We start from the raw sequence: 24,460 nt of genomic DNA, 5'->3' as shown, positions 1-24,460 counted from the left end.
CACCTGGTAAGGTCCAGGGAGGTTCGGGCAGCCTGCAAAAAGAAGAAAAAATAATTGTGAATAATCGAATTCGCGAGTAGGGAAACCTCAAATCCGGAGGGAGAGCTGTAATCATATCTAAGGCTTATGCTTGTCAGACAGCTTGAACCAGTTCTTCTGGTTTTCAGATGGTCAACACCATGGTATGATAGCAAAGGGATTCCCACCCCCCACCCTGCTCTCATTTATAGGTGTAGAGTATATTCTAAAGACTGCTGTGGGAAGAGAAAATATCTACACTAAGCATTGGTAAAAGAAGGTATGGAAGTCTGCACTGGGGTCTCTATAGCTTCTATCACTGTTGCATATTGGTTTGGGAATAGAATAAGGGAAATGAAATGGGACTTGCTATAACACCTTTTTTGTGGTTATAATAAAGCAATTTACCTATATACATGTACTTATTTTGTATCTGGGGCAATGAAAGGTTAAGTGACTTGACCCCCAAACCTTAATTAATATTCCACACAATATTGGGCAGAAAATATGATAAATAGTCCAATCAATAGCTCCTATACTGTAAAGTAAATTGAGCCGGGGGAAAAGCCTCAGGGCACTGTCCGGGACTAGTGCTGCTCAATTTGATTTAGTTCAGTCTATTGAATCGATTATTTGAATCGAATTTCCTGCCCAATTGGGAGTTGTTTTTTTATTTTTATTTTTTTTCAAATGTCCTGGCAGGTTTATTTTGTAGCTTCTTCATGCACCCCATTTGCTCTCTCCTACCCATTCTGATGCTGTGGTGTAAACAAAATTAACAAAAAAGACACTTCCTCTCTTTGTTAGGTCCGAACTCACGTTCGCTGTCTAACACCAGCTCTGGCAGGATACACATTTCAAATCTGACATATTATAATCATAAAACAGAAAATAAAATTATTTTTTCTACCTTTTATTTTCGAGTCATTATTCAAATCATGCTGGTCCCAGGCTCTAGTTTCTGTTTGTCTTCTGTTAACTCGCTTGCCAGAGTCTCCTGCCCATTTAATGTTTTCTTTTTTCTCTGTGCTCAGTATCCATAGTCCATCTCTGTCCTCACCTTCCATTTCCCTTCCCTCCCCTGGAGGTGTGGCATTTTTCCTTTTTTTCCTTCTTCATCCCCACAGTCCAGCATTTCTCTAATGACCACTCCCCCCTCACCACCCCCTCCCTCCCCACGTTCCTCTCCTCCAAGGGATCTGATAAGGCAGTACACATGCGCTCTTTGGGCTACCGGCAGCATGAGTGAAGCTTTCCCTCTGCTACTACTTTGTACCCAAGCGGGACCAGCAAGCAGTAGCAGAGGAAAAGCTTCCAGTCGCGTAAGGCAGCATGTTTACTTCACTCATGCTGCCAGCAGCCCGAAGAATGAAAGAGCGGCTGCAGCAGTGGATCCCACCATACCCAGATCCACCATCTTTCCTTTTCTCAAATACCCTTTCATCCAGCATCTCTCCCTCCTTTCCCACCATCTCAGGGTCCACCATATCTCCCTTTCTCTTCAAAACTACCCTTCTATCCAGGTTCTCTGTCTTCCCTCCCTCCACACCATCCCTAAGGTCCAATTTATCTCATTTTCTTTTCCTTCCATCCCATTGTCCGCTCTCTCCCTCTCCTCTGTTTTCAGACCCATTATTTCTTCCCCTTCTTCCTCCCCCCCCCCCACCCTCAGTCCGGCATATGCCCCTCTCTTTGAACCCCATCCCTCTCTCTGTGTACTTTTAATAGCTACACTGCCCCCTCCCTCCTTCCCCCCCCCCGAAGGTCTGCATGTTCCTCCCTTCTCTCCACCATTGTCCGGCTTCCCCCTGGCCTCTCAGTCTCACTTTCAAAACTAATTACAGCCTTCAGAGGATCGCCAGTGATGTAGCAATTCTAGCAGGCTGCCATTGGCCTCTGTTGCACGATCTCTCTGCCGTGGTCTTGCACCTCCTGTGATGTCACGTCCTTGCTGTTTTAGTCTGGGATTGACCATGGCAGAGTGAATGTGCAGTGGAGGCCAACAGCAGCCTGCTAGAATTGCTACATCATCGGCAATCCTCTGCAGGCCATAATTAGTTTTTAAGGTGAGAGTGGGAGGCCACGGGGAAACCAAACAATGGTGGAAAGAAAAGAAAAACATGCCGGCCTTTGGGGTGCCCCCTAAAACCACGGAGCTGAGGGTACCCACAGCGCTGGTGCCTATGCAGCACTTCCAACTGACACCTCCCCTCCCCAACCGTGAACTCTGACATTGGGCCTCCTAAAACAGAAGCAGTGCCTAGGACAGGCTTTTTGCTGCAAGAGCGCTGCCGCTCCTGATTTAGGAGGCCTGAAGGTATGAGGGGAGGAGGTTTGGTCACTGAATTGGCGAGCCCAGTTTTTTAAAGAAAACGATTCAGTTCACCAAAGTGAATCGGGCAGCACTACCGGGGACTAAAGTCCTTAAAAAACCTTATAATTGCTTCCTCACCAGCAGAAAAAACTCCGCTCTAATTTTCATTACAGTATGAGTTCAATCTCAGTTCATATATTCACTTTCAGCAAAACTGATGTGTAAAGTTTCATTAGTTTAGAAATAAACATTTAATTTGAATCCTTAACTTCAGTCTTCTATTTTCTGTTGATAATGCAGATATCCAGTGCTTAAAAACAAACTTCCCCATGCTGCCGATGAAATAAGCTGCTTCAGGGTAAACAGGTTTCAGCATTCCTATACTCAAACTTTAAGCAAATATGGCTCCTGGTGAGGAAGCACTTATAAGGTTTGTGAGAACTTTAATCCCAGACTGTGCTCTGAGTCAATTTAGTTTACAGTATAGGAGTTATTGATTAGACTATTTATCATATTTTCTGCCCCATATTGTGTGGAATATTAAGGTTTGGGGTTATTCTGTGAGATTCCACTGTATTCTATTTTTGGGTTGTGACTTGCTCAGAGTCACAAGGAGCCACAATGGGAATTCCCCTGATTCTTAGGTCACTGCACTAACCGTTAGCCTACTCCTGCTCTGAACAGTTCTATCTGCAGTCATGGTGCTCTTTTGGGAAGGAGCTAAAACAGTTCTGATGCAAACTTGTCTTCACTCTCTTTTCTCGCTGTCTTCGGTTGCAAAACCAGACTCTCACCACTTCTTTCTCAAGGTTTAAACCTTCAGCCATCCTCAGAATCTCTTGGGAAGAAGGCTTACTTTGTTCACCAAAGTGTGTTTCCAAGGCTTCTTTAGCAGCGATACTATAAGAGTCAAATACAAGAGAGTATGGAAAATTACTGCTTTCAGAAGCATTTATGAAATATATAGCATACACATGTGCAACTACATGCGTGAAAAAGGGAACAAATTTTGGAGAAAGAAACCCCATGACGAAAAACAATGGAACAAAGTAGTACTGAAAAAGGGCTTCTAAAAATACCCCATCCAGGGTCGAGGTTTGTAAATTTATTGTATAAGTTCTCAAAACAGATATGTACCAGAGCTCCAACACAGCACTGTGTTTTGGTGAAAATGTTCATGCCTTAGGGGTCAAAACATTTTGTATCAAGAATGATAAGCAATGAAAACTGTTGGTGAATAATGCACTACATATAAATATAAGCTATCTCACATTTCCCTACCATTTACTGTTGAAACATAATGCACGTGTATTATGAGACTCTCGCTAGTTGACAGCCAGCTGTAGTCACTGCACCATGCAAAGCATGCACAAGCTGAATATTTCTGTCCCTTTGTTAAGAAAAAAATGCAAAGAATGTGGCATACTGAGGATTGGTTAACAACCCAAAGGAGATGGGATATTCATTTTTCCTACCTTTCTATTCATTTGTTTTAAAACAGAAGCTTGTTACCTTATAGTTGTCCTGCGCTTTCTCTTTCTCTCATTTGCTCCAACCTTTTCGTTGTATAAAGCTGTAAAAAAAGAGAGGAAGGCATTTAATGTGTGTTTCAATAGCTACAGCAAGCTTGCTTTTATTAAAAACATTGGGGCAACTCTAAAACTGGGCATGGTGAAAGCCCAGATTCTGTGGCAAAAGAGTAATATAACCTGGCTTATGGTGTGCCTTATATTTAACAGAAAAAACTAAACGCAACCCCATGTGTAAAAATGCAAAACAAAAAAGGCGTGGGGAAAGGACACAGTCACCCAACTTGAAGGACAATCAATTTATTGGTCCAGTATTAAAAGGATTGAAAGATTTTCTGTTAAGCTTGCATTATTTTTTGCGTATGTTTTAGCTATTTATGTGTTATCAATAAATTGATTGTCCTTCAAGTTGGGTGACTGTGCCCCTTCCCCATGCCTTTTTTGTTGTGCCTTATATTTACACACAGTTAACACCAGCCATAGATCTGCTGTAACCACAGGTACCTAAATACGGTAAGGGTTCGAGTAGCCTATAGTATTCTGCAAGTGGTGTGCATTAGTTGTAGCGCTGCCAATGCCCTTCATGATCTACTTCCCCCACCCCCACCCCATGTGAATTCCCCTTCCATTTAAATACTATGGTTCTCATTTTCAAAAGAGAAAAAACTCCTCAAAAGTTTTCGATGGACATTTTTCTAATCTAAAAAGTTGTAAATTTCGAAACTCAGAATTGTGACTTTTATTTTCCAGTTTGTCTAAATCACCAAGGGGGCGTGTTTTGGGTGGGCTTAAGACCTGGAAGTTTTTCAGCAATAATGGAACAGAGAAAAAAAGCCCAGGACAAGAAAAAGTATGCTTTTATTGTCAATCTGTTTAAGTTATGACTAAGAAAAAGGTGCCCTGACTGACCAGCTGACCACTGAAGACTTGACCCCTCTCCCCCAATCCCAGTGTCCTGCAAAACCTTTTTACTCAGCGGCACACTAAACTCCGGGCTGCGGCTGCAGGGCACGTGAAAATGTGCGGATGTCGATGTGATGATGCGCGCATGTATGATGTCATCACAATGTCCGCATGGGCAAAAGCCCTCCAGACAGGGCACTGAGCCGCCAGAGAGGGTGCTGAAGCAGGAGAAGCGCCATCAAGGAGAAGATGTGTGGGTGCCGGCTAACTGCCTACAGGATGTTTTTCTACTTCAATTATGACTGTGTGCTAGATGATTTTATCACTTTACCACCATTATGTGTTTAAGTATACACTTACCCTTAAATGTACTGCTGTTGTGTATATTATACATGCAAATCGCATGTAAATATGGGCTCCCAATTATGGAACTGAACTTTATAAGTTCTTTTTTTTTTTTTTCAAATTATCTTTATTAACAACTGCAAAGAAACATACAACCAGGAGCAGAATAATCAGAAACATAAAACAGAGCAGTCAGAAAATAGCACGGGAGACTATGACAACAAATGCTGCTCAATACAAAAAAAAAAAACCCCTTGGGTGGATGCCCATCACAATTGACATTTAGCCCTATTAGTTCAGGAGTGTGGAATTTCTGTAAATTGTGTTGGACCAGTATAAAGCCGATGTCCTATGTAATTTCAATGCTCACACAATATAACAATCCTGCTTTAAAAAAAAAGCAAATCCAGATTTTTTTTTTATATAGTTTATTCTTCCCCATTAGAAGCAATTAGAAGCAGAGGTATGATCTTGTAAAACACCCTCAGATGTGCAAAATGGTCCATGAAATGAATGTGAAAAATTGAATATCATCTGTCGGGTATCAAAATCAAAAGGGTCAATTTTCAAATAGTTATACACTCGCCAGGAGCTGGTGAATGAATAACTCCACTACTGATATATTTTTAATACTGTGTGGCTAGTGTCATGCTGGACATCCCCGTAAAGGTTGTAGGTTTTACAAAACAGGTTTGGCAACCACGTAGCTACTGTTACGGCCTCTTTTACAAAACCACACTAGCGGCTGCACTGCACTAATGGCCCTGAAGCCCATAGAGATTTAAAGGGCTTCGGGGCTGTTGCCGTGCAGCAGCCGCTAGCACAGCTTTCTAAAAGAGGCTTAAACTAAACAGATACTATGTGACAACCACCTCCACTTACGTATATTTGGCAGTGCTGAATATACATAGCTTGGAAAAGAGACGGCTGATGGGAGATATGATTGAAGTCTTCAAAATCCTGAGTGGCGTAGAATTGAGTACAAGTGGATCAATTTTTCACTCCGTCAAAATTAGAAAGACTAGGGGACACTCAATGAAGTTTTTTTAGGTTTTGTTTTCACTTGTGTTAATATTATTTTGAAGAATGATTTGTATTGGTTTTGTTTTTGATCTAGGTATGTTTATTTGGAAACCACTGTGACTCCAGGTGGTATATTAAGTTTTTTTTTTTTTAATAAATAAATAAAAGATAAGTAACTATTTCCTGCTTTTTCTTACCTGTTGCACCCATTTATTTATTTTTTCTATGCTAGCAGTAAACCATCTTGTCCGTAATCCACTATCCTGGGCTGCAGCTATCAATTGATCATCGTTAGGTTTAATTCACCTCTCCTTAACCATTCATGCATCCTGTTTTGATCAATGAAAGGCTCTTGGAGTAACACTTTGTATTTTCCACTGTACTTACGCATTTGCCACTTGTGCCTTCCCTGCTAGTCTAATTCCTTGCAGAGTTTATTTTCTCTTCCTTCAAAAATTCTGTTGCTTCTTTCCTTTTTTGTGTCATTGGATTCTGTCCCATCCTTCTGTTCTTTGGAAGGCTTGGCCAAGTTAATGATGAAAATGGATTCTGGAAGTTTGCTTTCATATCTCAACGCTTTTTTTTGTTGTTTTTTGTTCATTTGGATCTAATGATGCTGTTAAATAAGCCTGGAGGTCTATGATAATATCTTAATAGGTATAATTTATTTCTATGAGACTCATTTGTCCTTCAACTCGAGATACAGTCATGGTATACATTGATTCTTATAAATGATCTTGTGGGCATGGAGTGGTTTTCTTGTTCTTGTTCATCCAGTTTTTCAAAGTCTTTAAGAGGCTAGTCTACAAATGTGGAAATTGCCAGTCAATTAAGTGCCTGTATGTTATTCTTGATAATAATACTCTATTCAATATCAATTTTAGTCTCCTATAATATTTTTTACTGATTCTATCTCTAAGTGTTTTCTGCTTGATTGTTGCTCCTTTCTCCTCTCCTAGATATTTTCCTGTTCAAGTTCTTTTATCTTAGTTATAAGTCACAGGGATGTTTTCAATTTTGTTCAACTTTCCCCTAAGGAAAGATGCCATATGCATGCCCAGACCAAAAGTCATCTTGGTGTCATCAGGTAAGCTTTTCACTGCTCAAAATCATTCCACTAATTGCTGGTAACTGGATGTATAAAGCTTCAGGTCATCTACAGAGAGTAAGTTGGATTTAACTTCTGTATTATTGGCCATCTGTAAGAGCAAGGTTGAATATATGGCCTAAAAGCAGTGCTTCTCAAACTTGTCCTGGGGTACCTCCCAGCTAGTTAAGTTTTGAGGATATCCCTAGTGAATATGCATATGAGAAATTTGCATACCTGTCACTTCCATTATATGCAAATCCTCCTACATATTCATTAGGGATATCCTGAAAACCTGACTGGCTGGGGTTCTCCTAGGACTGATATGAGAACCACTGACCTAAAGAGTTAATAAGAGTATTCAGATTTAGTGTGAGGACAAGATGTCTCCTTGAAATATGTCTTGCTGGATCTTGATGTTAGGAATGAGGGTGGAATGAGGTTTGCTACATTTTTGTGGTGAACTTGATATAATGAATCAATCAAGGGTTTATTTTGTACATTTGAAGGTAATTCATTATTCAGAAATGTGGACACTGTCAAAGGCTTTCATAACAGTCAATCTATGCTGTGCTGAGATTTCTCAGCACTGGCCTTAATGATTTTGTTTAACAAAAAAAAAAAAAAAAACCAACTATAACAAACCTAGTAATAAACTCAATCACATACCCCATTCAACCCACTCTAAAACTTCTGGGAATGACGATAGACAGATACTGCACCATGCAACCACAAATCAACAAAACAATACAGAAATCATTTGCAGTCATGAGAAACCTAAGGCAAGTTCGAAAATTCTTCGACAGAAAACAATTCCAGTTCATGGTCCAGTCCCTAGTCCTAGGTCTCCTTGACTACTGCAACATCCTCTGATCTCCCCTGCCCCGCAACAATGATAAAACAACTACAAACAGTACAAAACACAGCCCTGAGACTAATCTATTCACTAAGAAAACACAACCACATCACCGAGGCATACCTTGACTCACACTGGCTCCCAATTCAAGCAAGAATACTATTTAAATTCTACTGTCTACTATTTAAATCCATAAATTGTGACAGCCCAGCCTATTTGAACAACCGCCTAATCCAAACTACCACAACCAGACATAGGAGAACCCAGACACCATTCACATACCCTCCATCAGAGACATCAAACAGAAAAAAACTGTACGATGGCCTTCTAGCCACACAGGCAGCAAAACTAGACCTCCAATCTATTAATCGCGACCCCAGACTACAAAACTTTCAGTAAAGAAATAAAAACCTTGCTATTCAAGAAATCCATGAAGACTAACTAACACCAAATGAAACATTTCAATCCTCTGAAGCAACCCGCTCTACTCTGTAACACCTCTGGACATGTCCAGAAATCCTCTTCTGTAATCTGCCTTGAACCGCAAGGTAATGGCGGAATAAAAATCACTAATGTAATGTAATGTAATGTAACATTACTTGGTCCTTGTTTCTATGCTCCCTTCTTATTGCCCTTCTGTTTTATTGGCATACTATATATTTATTAGAGTTGTTATGTTTCTATTGGCGTCTAGTACAGTGAACAAGTAGATAAGTAATGAGTTTATAATTTTTAAAAATGGTAATTGGATCTCTCTTTGGAAGAAGAAATGTTTGGTCTGTTAATAGTCACTGTTCCTGATAACTGATGTTTAGAACTCGTCAGGTCATGCTGGAGCAATCTTAATTAACTGAGCCAAAAGTTGGTCACTCTATCTGAACCAAGGCTCTTCCAGCTCTTCTAGTGTTACCTCTGGCCACTCCATATCTTTGTTAACCTGCCTACAGGATAATCTGGAGAAGGCAATCTATAGTTCTTAAAGTGGCGAAACTCAGTGTTATTCAACCCAGTCCTCAGGGACCAACTGGCCAGTTGGGTTTTCATAGTCTCTGTCATCCATATTCATTGTGGATATCCTGAAAACCCGACTGGCCAGATGGTCCCTGAGGACTGGGTTGAATACCACTGGTGTAACTGACACAGAATACTCCAGCTCATATTTATAAGAGCCGTTTCCTGTGTGTTCCCTATAAACCACAGACCATGTACCATTTTCCTGAAATGCCGAAGTTCTTTAGAATAGTAAAGAAAAATGCACACACGATTTATTAATACTGTACTAGTATTGGCTGTTGAAAGAATAAGGAATCTCAGTTCAGAACTATACCTCCTACTTGCTCTGCTTCATCCAGCCATTTTGCTAATATTGATTTCAGTTTGCAAGCATTCTTAAAGCTGAGCTGTAAATTTTCAAAACGGCAAATGGTTGTCTGACTGAACTCTGAGCCATGTACAGCTGCAAGAGCCTCTCCGACATTTGTCTGAGTGTATCCTGTTGAAAAATGAAAAATAAACAATGGTTGTCTAATCAGACTTAAATGTAAAGCATCAGTTCTCCTTGCATGCATGCATCTATTGATGTTTATAATTGACTGTAAATTTAAAATACTATTGGTTAACTTGTACTGTTATATTATTGTCTACTGGGCTTTCACTTGGATTTGTCGGTGCTAGATAATTAAAATTAATGTAGTAAAACCCTACCTAGCTTAATTCTTCTCACTTTGAATTCAATGGCAAACTTTTCCAGCTCTCTGATTTCTGGGGAATCCATGTCTAAGGGGTCTTCAATGGGCTTGCTCTTTCTGCGAAACTCCTGTTTGAAGTCTGTTACAGTAGGGTTATCTCCAAGGAGCGACTGGTGCATGGGAGCAAAACTGTGACCCAAAGTACAGGAACTGGCACTCATTAGGCACGGGGTCAAGCTACCTGTGTGAAAACCCAAAGAACATGTTATAGTACAGGGTTCTTGACCTATTCACTGAACAGTGGACCAATTTTCCTTGCTATTGTTGTAATTAAACATGGCAACATTGGAGATTTATGCAGAACTGTGCACTTTTTAAAAATCAAGAGTTACAAGTGACATGCGCTAAAGGGCGCAACTTGAAGGAACTTTTGTGCCTCTCAATGTTACCCCAGATGCATGAAAACAGCTGTATTTACCTTGTAGTGTTCCAACTCCATTTACCATGTTAGGAATGGGCATACTGCATGTCTGAAGGATTCGAGTTTGGGAGATGCTTGCTGATAACATCTCTGGAGTTGTTGGTTTGATACCTACAACAAATTTAAAACAATGTGTTCAAAAGTGTAACTTGATTTTTATGATGAGAAAAAGGAATTTCATCTACCATTTTCAACAAGAAAGCTTCTCTTGGGGAAGACAAATCAGGACCCGAGCTCAGCCCCCTTTGCTTCTTTCTTAACATAGTCCATTAATTAATTACATCTCTCTTTAGCAGCATGACATCTTGTCTTGACTGGTCTGTAAGATATTGGAGCTGTGCAACAAACCTTAAATCTTTTCAGTGTTATTTCTTGAGAAATAGTTGGTCAGCGTAATATACTATGAGGTTCAGCGCTGTGCTGAATGTAGTCTGTGCCAGAGAAGAGTCAGCCTGCCATGATCTTATGCTGTATACTTAAAATGTTCCTTACCTGCCATGACTCCATAGGTAGACTGCTGGTTTCCATAGTGGCAGGATGGGGCTGAGTAATGCAAACCTGCTGATATATTTCCCCAGGTGAAATATGTAGGATAGCATTTAGGAATATGGGTTAAAGACAAAACAGGACAGGTAAGAAAATGTTTAGAGATTTAAGATACACTCCTTCAATAAATCTAACATTGTTGTTCTGTTTGTATAATAAAGAGTGTAGTTATGAGCATGGGCTATTCTGAAAACATTTTACAACAGGTTCTATTTTATGCAATGAGACCTTTGTGTTACAGTAAAATAACACATTGTAATGGTGGCCTATGTTGATGGTACTCTCCACTCTCACCTCTTCTCCCCAATATGTCTGATTTTTTTTTTTTTTTTTTAAACTAGTTAATCCTTTCTCATATCTTCCACATTGGAAAACTGTTTAAGATCTTAATCTTGGAACATAAAAGAATTAATTTACACTTTTAAAAGCTCACTCAAGAGTCTAAATCCCCAATAGGAATTTATCACTTGTGCATTTTATTCATCCAGAGTTCTCTCCATTGACACAAACTATTTTTTAAAAAAAGGCTTCGGTGTATCCTGCTTGATGCTTCTTTGGACACAAGTAAAAAATATTGTTCCTAAAAAAAATAAAAGTCCATAGTACTATTCCTGCCAGGACACAAAGGCACGACTTCTGCACGACTTAAACACGCACCATCTATCCCATTAAAAAAGCCCTCCCAAAACTAGCACCCCTGAGCCACCATCCCCCCTAAACCCCCCAAATATGGCAGGAGGGAAGCCCACTCCCTCCTGCCAGAAAAGACTTTCCCCTACCTTCCATCCCCCTGAAGAAAAAGGCAGCAGGGATGCTCATTTACTCCTGCCACGAAGGTGCCCGCTCCCTCCAACCCCCCCTTAAAAAAAAAGACCTCCCTCTCCCCCCCTCCTGAAGAAAAAGGCAGAAGGGATGCCCATTACCTCCTGCCACTGGAGGTCCCCCTCCCCCTCCAGGCCCCTGTGCCCTGTACCTTAAAGATAGGAGCAGAAGGTACTGAAAACACCTCCTGCCCCTCCTCTCTTCATGATGACACTGGGCCTTAAGCCACTCCCTGGTGCATCATGTGATGCACGGGGAGGGGCTTAAGGCCTTGATTGGCTCAGACACCTCAGGATCCCCCTTTGGGAGGGGTCTGAGGCGTGTGAACCAATGAGGGACTTAGGAAGGAGCCTAAGGAAGTCTCTGGCCAAAATAAATGGCCAATCAGGGACTTACTTAGGCTCCTTCCTCGATGGCACTTGGCCTTAGGCATGTGATGCATGGAGAGAGGCCTAACCCCTGATTGGCTCATACACCTAAGGCCCCTCCCATGGGCGGGGGCTGAGGTGTCTGAGCCAATCAGAGACTTCCTAAGGCTCCTTCCATCATGTAAACCATTCTGAGCTCCCCTATGAGAACGGTATAGAAAATTGAATAAATAGTGTCAAGCACGTAACTGACAGGATTTAGGTGTGAGTATTTACACGAGCTATTGGCATATGGTAAATCGGTCATGTAAATGTGGACTTCTGCTGATATTCTAAAACAGTAATTGCCTGCATAATTGCTGTTACAGAATAATAATAATAATAATAATTTTATTTTTTATATACCGCCATACCCGGCGAGTTCTAGGCGGTTTACATCAATTAGAAAAGGATCTACGTTTTCAAGCAGATTTACAAACAAATAAAACAATTAAGTAACAAATAAAACTGAAATTGACAGAGGATGGAGGGAGGTAGTTGAAGAAGGGAAAGAGAGGAGCTGTAAAGGAGGTTGAGAGCAGGGGGGGGATTTCTGTATGCTGCAGCTAAAGTTGTGCATGCAACTTAATTGCTTAACAAGCACCAATAATTACCAATTTACAAGCAATTATTGGCACTCAGAATTTGCACTCACAACTGTCTAAGTGTATTCTATAAAGTGGTGGATGTAAATTCTAGTGCATGGATCTCAAAAAGGGGAGGAACATGGCTGGGTCATTGGCATTCCTAAAAAATGTACTCTTATAGAATATGCCTGATCCATGCACAATTTAGGCACAGGCATTTTAGGCCTGGCTTTCATTGGCATAAATGCCTGCCTAAATGTTTATCACCAATTAATGTGGAGACTCACTGTAGTTCACCAATCAAAATGTCAAAACATAAAATGAACACAGTATAATAACATCAACTTTATAATAATAATGAGGAAAAAGATCTCAAATACCCCATCATTTTAGTATTTGAATTCAATTAGACAGAAGGTACTATCATTGGTCAAAAAACCCTCATTATCATTGTGCTCTCACTAGAAACTTTTTATTTTTATTTCTATTATTTTTCTGTTATTTCTTTTTGTGTTATTTCTTCTAATTATAAATTCATGTGAAATAATGGGCAAATGCACCTTTTAAATTCAAATAGAAGAGAAAACCCAAAAGCTTTAAGGAGCACAAAGTCCTAGCTGCACAGTTTACTTAGAACTCTGTAGTGAACACTAGGTGGCAGCAGGGCTTTAGGAGAGCTTGTGATCTAAACTTAATTTGCTTTAACATAGAAACATTTATTTTATTATTTTTATATACCATTTATAGCCTACATAGTTTACAGTCCATCACGCAAGTTTGTCTCACTAACTGTCCTGGTGGACTCACAGTCTGACTAATGTACCTGGAAAAAATGGAGTGTTAAGTAATTTGCCCAGGGTCACAAGGAACAGTGCTGCAAACTCAGGGTACTGAAGCTGCAGCCCTAACCACTAGGCCACTCCTCTACTCTACATAGAAACATGATGGCAGATAAAGGCCAAATGGCAATCTGCAGCATCCACTATCTCCTCTCCCGAAGAGATCCCATGTGTCTGTCCCATGCTTTCTTGAATTCAGACACAGTCTTTGTCTTCAGCACCTCTACGGGGAGGCTATTCTATGCATCTATCACTCTTTCTGTATTTACTCATGAGCTTATCACATCTTAACCTCATTTGACTCACTGTGGAGTCTCCTTTCAGTTGAAAGAGATTTGCCTCATGCGTATTAATGCTATGTAGGTATTTAAACATCTCTATCATATCTCCCTCTCTTCCATTCTTTCCTCCAAAGTATACATATTGAGATATTTAAGTCTGTCCCTGTACACCTTATGACATAGACCATCAACCATTTTAGCATCCTTCCTCTGGACTGACTCCATCCTGTTTATATCTTTTTGAAAGTGCAGTCTTCAGAATTGTACACAATATTCTAAATGAGGTCTCACAAGTGTCTTATTTAGGGGCTTCAATTCCTCCTCATTTTTCCAACTGGCCATTCCTCTCCCTCATCCTTCTAGCTTTTGTTGTCGCCTTTTTCAATCTGCTTGGCCACATTAATATTACCACATACTATCACATCTAAGACCAGTTCCTCTTTCGTGCACAAAAGTTTACCTCCTAAATTGTACCGTTCCCTCAAGTTTTTGCAACCCAAATGCATTTCTTAGCATTATTTGACCTTGCATTTCTTAGCATTATTTAAGAATTTAAAATGGTTACAAAATACAGTGCTAGACTTATCTTTTGAGTAAGCCGTTTTGAAAAAACGAATCCATTGCTACCAGCTCTATACTTGCTACTGATGAAAAAAGAGTTAGATTTAAGATCACTTGCATGGTTTACAAGGCAATATATGTAGAGAACTCCAATGGACTAATATCAGATATTAAGCTCATGCATTCCTCTCACACTAGAGAATGACACAGACATATTTTTCCCTGTCTCCGCAGAAACTCATTTTCCTGTCCCATCCTGGTGAGTTCTTTTCCTGTCCCTACCCCATCCATGCATGCTCTGTCCTCATTTGTACAAGCCTCAAACACTTTAAAATCATAAATGTTTGAGGCTTGTACTGTTAAGGCAGAGCTTATAGGAATGGGGCAGGGGCAGGGACAGTGACAGTGACAGTGACAGAACAATGATGCACCTTAAACTGGCATTCCCTTCTCCCAAACTAGTTCAACATTAAAAGCTATTTGAGTCTTCCTTTGCATATCAAGGACCCAAAGTCTGGAATAGCCTGCCTCTGGACCCACAACAACTCCACACCTACTACAGTTTCAGGAAAATGCTAAAGACACATATTTTCTCCCTATAACTAATGGAACCTACCTATCTAAGATATGACACTTTGTTGTAATGTCAACCGTATGTCCTGTAAATAAATTGTAAACCAAAATGATTCTTAGCAGAAAATTGTGGAATTTCAGACCATTTCTCGAGCTTCACTAGGTCCTTCCCCATGTTTTGCATACTATCTGAGGTGTCCATTGCAGATTTTGGTATCATCTGCAAAGAGGCAAATCTTATCAATCAATCCTTCAGCAATATCGTTTATAAAAATGTTAAAAAGAAAATCCCTTTCCTCAGAACAATCTCCAATGACCACTACCCTTTGTCGCCTTCCACTCAACCAGTTCCTGACCAGTCCATCACTTTGGAACCCATACTGAAGGCACTCAGTTTATTTATTTATTAGATGCCTGTGTGGAACATTACCAAAGATTTTGCTAAAATCTAAATACACCACATCTAGCACTTTTCACTCTATCCAATTCTCTGGTCATCCAAAGAAATTGATCAGATTTGTCTAACAAGACTTGCCTCCAATGAATCCATGTTGCCTTGAGTCGTATAATCCACTGGATTCCAGAAATGTCACTGTTCTCTGTCTTAAAAGCATTTCCATTAATTTACTTACCACAGAAGTTATACTGGCCTGCAGTTCCCTACTTATTCCACTTTTGTGGAGAGGGACCACATCCGCCCTTCTCCAATCTTTCGGTATCACTCCTGGACTCTAGAGAAGCATTGAAAAGGTCAGCTATGGAGCTGCCAGAACTTCCCTAAGTTCCTTCAGTACCCTCGGATGTACTCCATCCAGCCCTATCACTTTATCAACCTTTAGTTGAGCAAGCTCCTCACAAACACAATCCTCTGAAAATCGATCAGGGTCTTCTACATCTCCAATCCGATGTGCTTTATTTTCTGTAATCCAACTCCTAGCGCTTCAGCTGTGAACACAGAACAGAAATATTTGTAAAGCAATTCAGCTTTATCTTTATCAGCTTCTACATATTCCTTCCTTTTACCTTTGAGTCTCACAATGCCACTGTCTTTTGCACTTCCTTCTATCACTAATATATCTAAAAAATGCCTTGTTGCCTGTTTTACCGTGTCTACTATTTTTTCTACCATTTGCATCTTTGCTTCCCTGACTACTCGATCAGCCTCTCTTAATTTTTCCTGCTTTCCTGACTACTCGATCAGCCTCTCTTAACTTTTCTCTTTCTGCAATCTTTTGTAGTTTATGAAATCTAACCTCTTTTTTCTTTCCTTTTCAGCTATTATTTGTGAGAACCAAAGCAGCCTTCATTTCCTCCTAATTTTGCTTACTTTGTTTTACAAAATGGTTTGTTGCCTTTACTATATACTGTAGCTCCATTCAATTTTTCCCACTGTTTTCCTACTTCTTCCAAATATTCCCATCCAGACAATTCCTTGATATAATCCTCAACCTGAACAAAGTTAGTTTTTAAAAAGTTTAGAACCTTCACTTTCAAATGAGCCCTCTCTACTACACCTGTTTTAACATTAAACCATACCTGTGGTGATCATTGAAGGCCACATCATTGGCCAATGATCATTGGAGGCTAACATCGGAAACCTTTCCCCATATGTAAGCATTAACCATCCCCCCCCTCCCTTAACAAAACTGCAAAAACGTTTTTTAGCATCAGCCGGTGCGCTGAATGTTCTGCACTGCTCCCAATGCTCTTAGGAACTCTATGAGTGTTGGAGCAGCATGGAGCTTTAAGTGCGCCAGCTAGCGCTAAAAATAGCTTATGCAGTTTTGTAAAAGGGGGGCAAGTTCAGTATAGCCCCATTTTGCATGGGTTCCATTACCAACTGCTGGAACAGTTCTCCTTTTACAGCTCCTTCTCACTTTCCAATACCTTCCCGATTCCCCAAAGCAACATCATCTACTCCTTATCTTTACTAGAAATTACCAGATATTTTCATAATGTAATACATTTTTAGTAATTCTTTTGTAATCCGCCTTGAACCGCAAGGCAATGGCGGAATAGAAATCTCTAATGTAATGTAATGTAATGTAATATTGTGAATGTCTTCTGTTAAATCTCTGTCCACTTCTTCCATCTGTGAAAAAAGCCTGTATATCACACCAATGTATATTTTCCATTCCCTCTTTCCAGATTGACCCCCAGTGCCTCCTTCTTACCCTGCAGATCCTGCAATTGTGCGGTTTTAATATGATCTTTAACATATAATGCCACTCCCCTTCCTTTTCTTCCTAACCTGTCTTTCCTGAACAGATCATTGCCCAGTATAACTATATCCCAGTCGTGGCTCTCTGTGAACCACCTATGATTGCCACTAACTCCAATTCAGCCACTTCTAGCACAAACTGTGGATCCAGAATCTTGTTTCTCATACTTCGAGCATTAGTATACGAGGGGATGTTGAAAGGTTCTCAGCCCAACCAAGAAGAGAATGACTTGGCTATGGTTGAATCAATGATCTGAAACAATGCCAAAACATAGAATTTGTTTCTGGAAATTGGCATTTAATGAAATAAGATAACCATCTTTTTAGCTACAGTGGCAAAATAACACTCAGAATTTAGGAAGTTGGTTGGCTGGACTAAGAACCGTTCAGTAGTCCCTTGTATACTGGTTTCCAGATATTGCCTCATTTTCTCATTTGTGTAAAGGTATTTAGTGATTCACTTACCTACGGGCTTATACTTACCTAGGGGATTTGATCACCCTGCCTCAACAATTCTAGTTTAAAGCCTTCTTCAGTAGGTTAGCCAATCTGCTGCTGAAGACATTTATTTCCTTCTTTGATAGATGCACACTATCCCTTGGAAAATCATCCCATGGTCCAAGAAGCCAAAATGTTCTTGACGACACCATCCACACAACCATACATTCATCTCCAGGATGAAAGCTTCTCTGCCCTGGCCTTTACCCTTGACTGGAAGGATTGATGAGAACATCACCTGCGCACCTGACTGTTTCACCTTCTCTCCCAGAGTCATGAAGTCACTTTTGATACGTTTGGAGGGGTACCTTTCAGTATTATTAGTGCCAACATAGAAGCTCTGTGGATGCAGATCACATCTAGTTGTTCCAGTTGGGAGCCAAATGGGATCCTGCACAGGCAGAGATATCTTTTATGACCAGTATGATTCCAAAAGTTCTTATGCTGGTCAAGTCAAAGGTATCACAATCTTAAAAGAATCCATACCACAAACACTGGACAAGAAATACCAGTCCAGTCAAGAAAAAGAAAACTTTTCTTATAGGTAGCAAAGCAATGTTTGACAAGAGCAGGTGCTGTGACTTCATGATTAAAGCCATAAATCATACAGTAAAAATGATTTGCAAGGAAATCAATTAAAACCTATCTCTTTGATAAATTTCTCTGACTCCCTTCCTGCCTTGTTGTATCTCTGATTTACCTCAGGATATACCTGACTACTCTTGACTTGCTAATGTAATTTGAAAGTCTTTTCTGTAACATCACTGTCTGTGTACAGTCTCTTCCTCTGTATACGATATACAAAAATAAAGTTATTATTATTATTATTAATTTTGCCTGCTGCCTGACATGGGTAGATTTGTCTGACAATGTGTAATTGTAATTGGATTGGAATGACACTGCTTCTCTTTGTCAGTGAAATTGGACATCATGCATTATCTCATCAGTACCAGAATTACGTGCGTTTTTAGTCATATAGTCACAATGCAAACATAACTAGAGAGTCAAGGTTCATATATAATTTAAATAAGACCAAATATTTTAAGGAAAGTAAAGCCTCAGAGTTCAGCAGTGAATAATATACCTGCTTAAATACCATTGGTTGCATAAAAAAACTTCCTTTAGCATACAACAAAGTTCATTCAACAAAAATTTGGTCATAAAATTTTTTTATGAGTTATCTTGAGGTGTACTATGGCTCTATAAACTTTTAGCCAAGTCTGATAATCTATATATACTGCCTTGGTGACCTTAGAATTGCTAACAAAGCCGCGCTAGGGCCTTAACGCGTGGAATAGCGTGCGCTAAATTGCCATGCGCGCTAGCCGCTACCGCCTCCTTTTGAGCAGGCAGTAGATTTTTGGCTATAACGCTAATCTGGTGCGTGCGCTAAAACCGCTAGCACGGCTTTGTAAAAGGAGCCCTAAGATCTTGTGGCTTACACCCCCTTCCAGGGCAGGATTAACCAATAGGCCAAGTAGGCACGTGCCTAGGGCCCGAAATGGTTAGGGGGGCCCGATGAAGGAGGGCATCAACATTGTTTTTTCCAAACAGCGATGGGCCCCTCTAGCATCGATCGGCAATGCATCCCCCCCCCCCCAATCGACGTAAAGTAAGACAAGCAAGCAACGTGGGTAAGAAAGGCAACAGGAACTGTAATTGTGCAAGCGGTGCTGCTTGCCCAAAGCTTCCCTCTGATGCAGCTTCCTGTTTCTACCTGGGCGCATGGTGAGGTGAGGTGGGGCGGGGCAAGGGGGCCCAGTGTACTTGTGTGCCTAGGGGCCCTCGACAAATTAATCCTGCCCTGCCCCCTTCAGAAGATTTATTGAATAAAATGATTAATATCCAGGGGAAACCTTTTAAGTTGGAAATAACTCTAAGAGTTCTGGGGATATTGTTAGATTATTGATTAGTAATTACTGACTAAGTTAAACAATTAGGCCTTCTTTTACTAAGCCATGAGAGAGGTTTTTACCGTGGCCCAGGACACTAGATGCTTTGATGCTGCTCCAATGCTCATAGAAATTCTATGAGTGTCGGAGCAGCTTTGGATCATTTAGCGCACCAGGCCGCTGTGAAAACCTCTATCATGGCTTAGTAAAAGGTTGTGGTGGTGCTGGTGGTGTGTGTGTGTGTTTGTGGGGGGGGGTGTTAGTTACATTTTGGTTGTTCTAAGACAGCTTTATGATATTTACATGTCATGCAGAACACTGCAGCAAAGTTGATTTATGGTAAGAAAAAAATCGTATAGATTTACAACGATTTGGAATGAAATTCCTATTTATGGAGAACTCTTTTCTCTCTAGATTTTTCATAAATCAATGAAAACAATGCTATTTCAACAGTTATGGGGAATTGGTACTAAGGAGTGTTAATTGCCTTTTGTTTAGTAATTCACATGTTAGTTAAACTGATTCCCCTGTTTCTTGAAGTCTTATGTAAACCGAGTCGAGCCCTACTTCAGGAGATGATACAGTATATAAATCCAAGGCTTAGATTAGATTAGGTTTTAACGCAGGCTGGTGGAGTAAGTACGCCAATGCTCATAGGAATTCTTTGAGCATCGGAGCATTTACCGTGCTGGCTTGTGCTAAAACCTCTAGCACAGCTTGATAAAAGGGGCCCTTAATTATTATGTAAATTTGCTGGGATTTGACTAGCTTGAAATTGCTAATACACACTCATCCAATCATTTGTGGTGTGTAGCAGAATATAAATGCTGTTTTAATTGTAATCTTTTTGGTATCAATTTTAGATTTTGCTGCAATGCAATTCTAAAGTTCCTGAGGCATTTTATAGGAATTATCAGACCTGGATAACAGTTCACTAAGACACAAATCAACTCAAGACAAATCATGACCAAACATGATATTTAAGCTTCTATTCAATGGACTTTGTTGTGTATTATGATGGGATGCTGAAAAGTTCTCAGCCCAACCAAAAAGAGCATGATGTGGAGCCATGAAACTTACAAGTTAATCCACACTTTTCTTGACACTTTTCAATGATATGAAATGGAATGAAAAGTGTCAAGAAATAACTTGTAAGTTTCGTGGCTCCACATAATTCTCTTCTTGGTTGTTGGGGTTTTTTTTTTAATTTATTTATTTAATTTTGTATACCATTCTCTCAGGAGAGCTCAGAACGGTTTACATGAGCTTATTCAGGTACTCAAGCATTTTTCCCTGTCTGTCCCACTGGGCTTACAATCTATCTAATGTACCTGGGGCAATGGGGGGGGATTAAGTGACTTGCCCAGGGTCACAAGGAGCAGCGTGGGTTTGAACCCACAACCCCAGGGTACTGAGGCTGTAGCTTTAACCACTGCACCACACTCATAAAGGGAGGCTTTTATGCCAATAACAGTATTAATAAAATTATTATTATTATTATTCATCTTAAGCAGGTTTATTATTCACTGCTGAATTGCTAAATTTCTTTCCTTAAAATATTTGCTGTCTTTGAAATTGCATACAATCCTTGACCCTTTAGTGAAATTTATATTTTGAATAGGTGATAGTTATGCTTCTCTGGTCTCATCCACTTTTTGGATACTTTGGGGTCATACGCATACCTCAGTAATGGTACAGTTATAGTGCAAGTACCAAAGACCATCAAGCAGTTCATCAGGTAATGTGGTAACAATCATTTACCTGACTCTCATCCTGGTGCTCTACAAGAAAGTCGAGGCAAAACTACCTAGGATGCCAGACAGATCGCTCTTTGCTGGTTGAGCTTCTGGAGTAAAATCCAGCAGACAGCAATGATGTCTCTTTTCCCAAAGACTTTCTTGCAAGTCAAAGATGAAATTTTCCTTCTAAATTTCTGATCTGAGTAAGAAGGGGTTACCTTCGAAAGCTAACCATAAACTACATTAAGTTAGTCCAATAAAAAAAGGTATTATATTTTTTTTCTTTTATATTTTATTTCTACATATTACCTTCTAAAGTTGAAACTGCGCTACAAGGATTTGTCTATATTAAAAATACATTAAAACTAATATAATACATTGTGAATTCGGTGTTATAAAAATGCCTGACAAATAACAAATCATCTTAGGGGTTTCAGAGATAGTTGATAAATTTAACATATATAATGCTCTCTCCAGTAATTGAAATACATGCTGGCTTATGTGGTGTATTGTTTATCTATATCTGCAGACGGTTTAGTTGTACATTATTTTCTTGAAAGATGCAGTTTATGAATCGAGAGGTTTTCTCTTTATACCAGCCACAATCTGGCTCTTTGTAAGAGTTTGGTGTCTTGCCCTGTTCTTTCTCCGTGATCACCTCTTGTACTGTTACTTTTTGTCTGTGTTCTTAACACTTCTTGATCATGTGTTAAAAACTGAAATTATTTTCTTTCATTTCTCATAGCTAAGGCAGATGGTTAAAAAGACTTTAAACTCGGATGTTTCTAGGAGATCTAAGGGCATTTATAAAAAACAATTTGCCATTTTGAAGCTTTGCAAATTACTTTAACGGGGCTTGAAATAGACATGGACAATTGTATCCTTAATTATATAACATACTTGAAATGCTTCTTTCCCACCTTAACGATTAAAGTTGGAAAATGTGTTACAGCTGCAGTGTGCCTTTCAGTAAGGGGGCCTATATTCTACACAGAGACATAGACATAGGTTAAAATAAGAAGCCTATCAACAGTTAAGACCTTTTTTTAATGATACATTATAATATAAAATGAAAAGTAAATAGGGAAGATTTCCTCTAAAGAAGTTACACTGAATTTATTGCTCTCACTAAGCACCACTCAGTATTCCTAAACTTTGAAATGTTTTACCCAGACCCTTGCATCCTTCTCAGAAAAGGCAGATTTTATGGTTTCTACTTCCATGCATCGTCCCCTCAATCATAGCTTAAATCACTTTGACAATTAACTAACTCTGTTTCTAAGATTTTAAAACATTGTTTATACTAAGTCAGATTTGAGCAGATACCTGTTGTTTTTTTTTTTTTAATGGGTCCTGGAGGAAGAAAGAAAGAGCTACTGTGACTTGGCCAAGGTCGCACAGAGGAGTCCTTAGCAGAAAGAAGCTCTGTACTTGTTCCAGGACCTCTCCTGAATCATAATAAAATATTCCAAACCCTGAGGCTCAGTTCTTCTCCGAACCACGAGTCCAACTTTGAATGGCTGCTTTGGTTCAATTGCCATTTCTGGGCTTGTCGGCTTATGCAGCCTTGTGTTCTACAGAATATTGTAAAACTTTAAGAATTTCTAATATGCCTGGGAATAAGGAAAGTACACACGATCCAGTTATAAAACAAGATAGATAACCATGAATATAAGAATGCAAAAATATAGAGAATAGGATGGTAAATTATATTAGCAGAAAAAGCTATTTTTCTACCTCTGTTATGACACTGAAATGACAAATTATATATAAAGTAAAAGTTGTAGTTAGAACAATTCACAATGTCATCCTATAAAATTTCTCTGCACATCTTCCTTCTGGGTTCAGATCATGGAGCATGTGAAATAAAGCTTAAGTGAACTCACCCTCCTATATGAGAGTGGCTCATTTCATTAACAACTCTTGGCTCTTTAACTAGGAAAGATCGCATGCCAGGAAGGGAGGCTAGCAGAGTGAACAGATACCTGTGGAAACGACATTGGTGGCATGGTTGGAGACGGGCAGGTAGTCGGCGGTGCTATGAGGCATTCTGAGAGGCAAAGCGGAGGAAGAATCTGGAGTAAAAGACACAAAGGGATCCGCAGTCACAAATGTTTGAAAACTCATTCCCTTTTGGAGCCAGCAAAAGGGACACACACAAAAAAAAAAAGACGAAAATGCAATGCCTTTCTTTATTTTCCACCCAAAACTTTCTATCTTGAATGATTAATAGATTTTAAATAGATATTTCTGCTCTTGCCACTTGCATATAAACATAAAGAGGGCTCCAGAGCCGCCACTGGTCGTGTGCTGGTATTTATACTCCCAGGTAATCCCTTTATCCATGTTAATGGCCTTTTCCCAGGAGTATTGCTGTCTCACCATAGAGCTTCTTCCCTACCTGCGCAAACCTAATACCATCCAATTAAAGGAAACTTGTGTGCATGCTGGCCAGCTCCTGTGATTCAGGTCTCGGGGGGCTTCTGCTTTTGTCGTACTCTCGGTCTTTTTTTTCCCCCCAGGTGATAGGAGTGAGATGCATAATCTTCTAAAGTTGTGTATATGTTAGGGCTGTGAACATTGTCTTGTGAAGTTGCTTTTACACTTAAACACCAGCCTTAACTTCATTAGGTAGGTGTTTTTTCACTGGTCATGGTACATATATATCCAGTTTTGGACCAAATACCAGTGCTCCATATCTAGACGCAAAGCAGTTGCTGGTATTTATTAAGGTGATATTCAGACCAGGATCTTCCTTAAATCAAGAGAGCTTTAGGTTACTAGTATAGGGAATATAATTGCAACTTCCTTTACAGAGGAATTAAAAAAATAATATATTTATGAAGTTGCAACTTGTTCAGAATATGGCAGCAAGACTGATTATATATAACAAATTTCAGGAACGATTGCTATCTTTTCAGGCAGCCTTATGGACTTGGGATTTAACTCACATATTCATATTCCCAAATTCGTATCAACAATTTCGATGTGCCTTTAAGACGTACCTTTTTAGGAAATCTTTCAGAAGTTAGATATTGGATGTTTTTATTCATTTGTATTACTAGTCTTTGTGAACCGCATAGAACTTAATGGTATTTGCGGTATACAAGTGAGTTTTATGTTATGTTATTATTGGGTTAGAATTTCAACGTTACACTTTTGTTGAAGCATTTACATTGGCTCCTCATTATATCACATGTTGAGTTTAAGATTTTCTGTTTATATCTCTGTATTGCCTAAACTCAAAAGA

At 39.6% G+C, this 24,460-nt stretch overlaps 1 protein-coding gene across 2 annotated transcripts; it reads right to left on the bottom strand.

Moving 5' to 3' along the window:
* Positions 1–3,018: 3,018 nt before the first annotated feature.
* POU1F1 (POU class 1 homeobox 1) lies at positions 3,019–23,337 on the bottom strand. 2 transcript variants are annotated; one of them, XM_033943427.1, is made up of 7 exons: positions 23,196–23,337; positions 20,237–20,239; positions 10,737–10,805; positions 9,780–10,004; positions 9,403–9,567; positions 3,845–3,905; positions 3,019–3,232 (listed from the first exon to the last, which is right to left on the bottom strand). In XM_033943427.1, the coding sequence occupies exons 1-7, from the start codon at positions 23,335–23,337 to the stop codon at positions 3,019–3,021; spliced, it is 879 nt and encodes a 292-aa protein (XP_033799318.1). The 2 variants fall into 2 exon arrangements, with proteins under 2 accessions (XP_033799318.1, XP_033799316.1); XM_033943425.1 differs by lacking the exon at positions 20,237–20,239 and adding an exon at positions 12,022–12,030 and having other exon boundaries at positions 10,737–10,868.
* Positions 23,338–24,460: the final 1,123 nt, after the last annotated feature.

This window comes from Geotrypetes seraphini, chromosome 4 (assembly GCF_902459505.1).
Source record: "Geotrypetes seraphini chromosome 4, aGeoSer1.1, whole genome shotgun sequence".
NCBI classification, from domain to species: Eukaryota; Metazoa; Chordata; class Amphibia; order Gymnophiona; family Dermophiidae; genus Geotrypetes; species Geotrypetes seraphini.
Note: the sequence above shows the minus strand (reverse complement) of the source record. Positions and strands in the feature narration are given on the sequence as shown.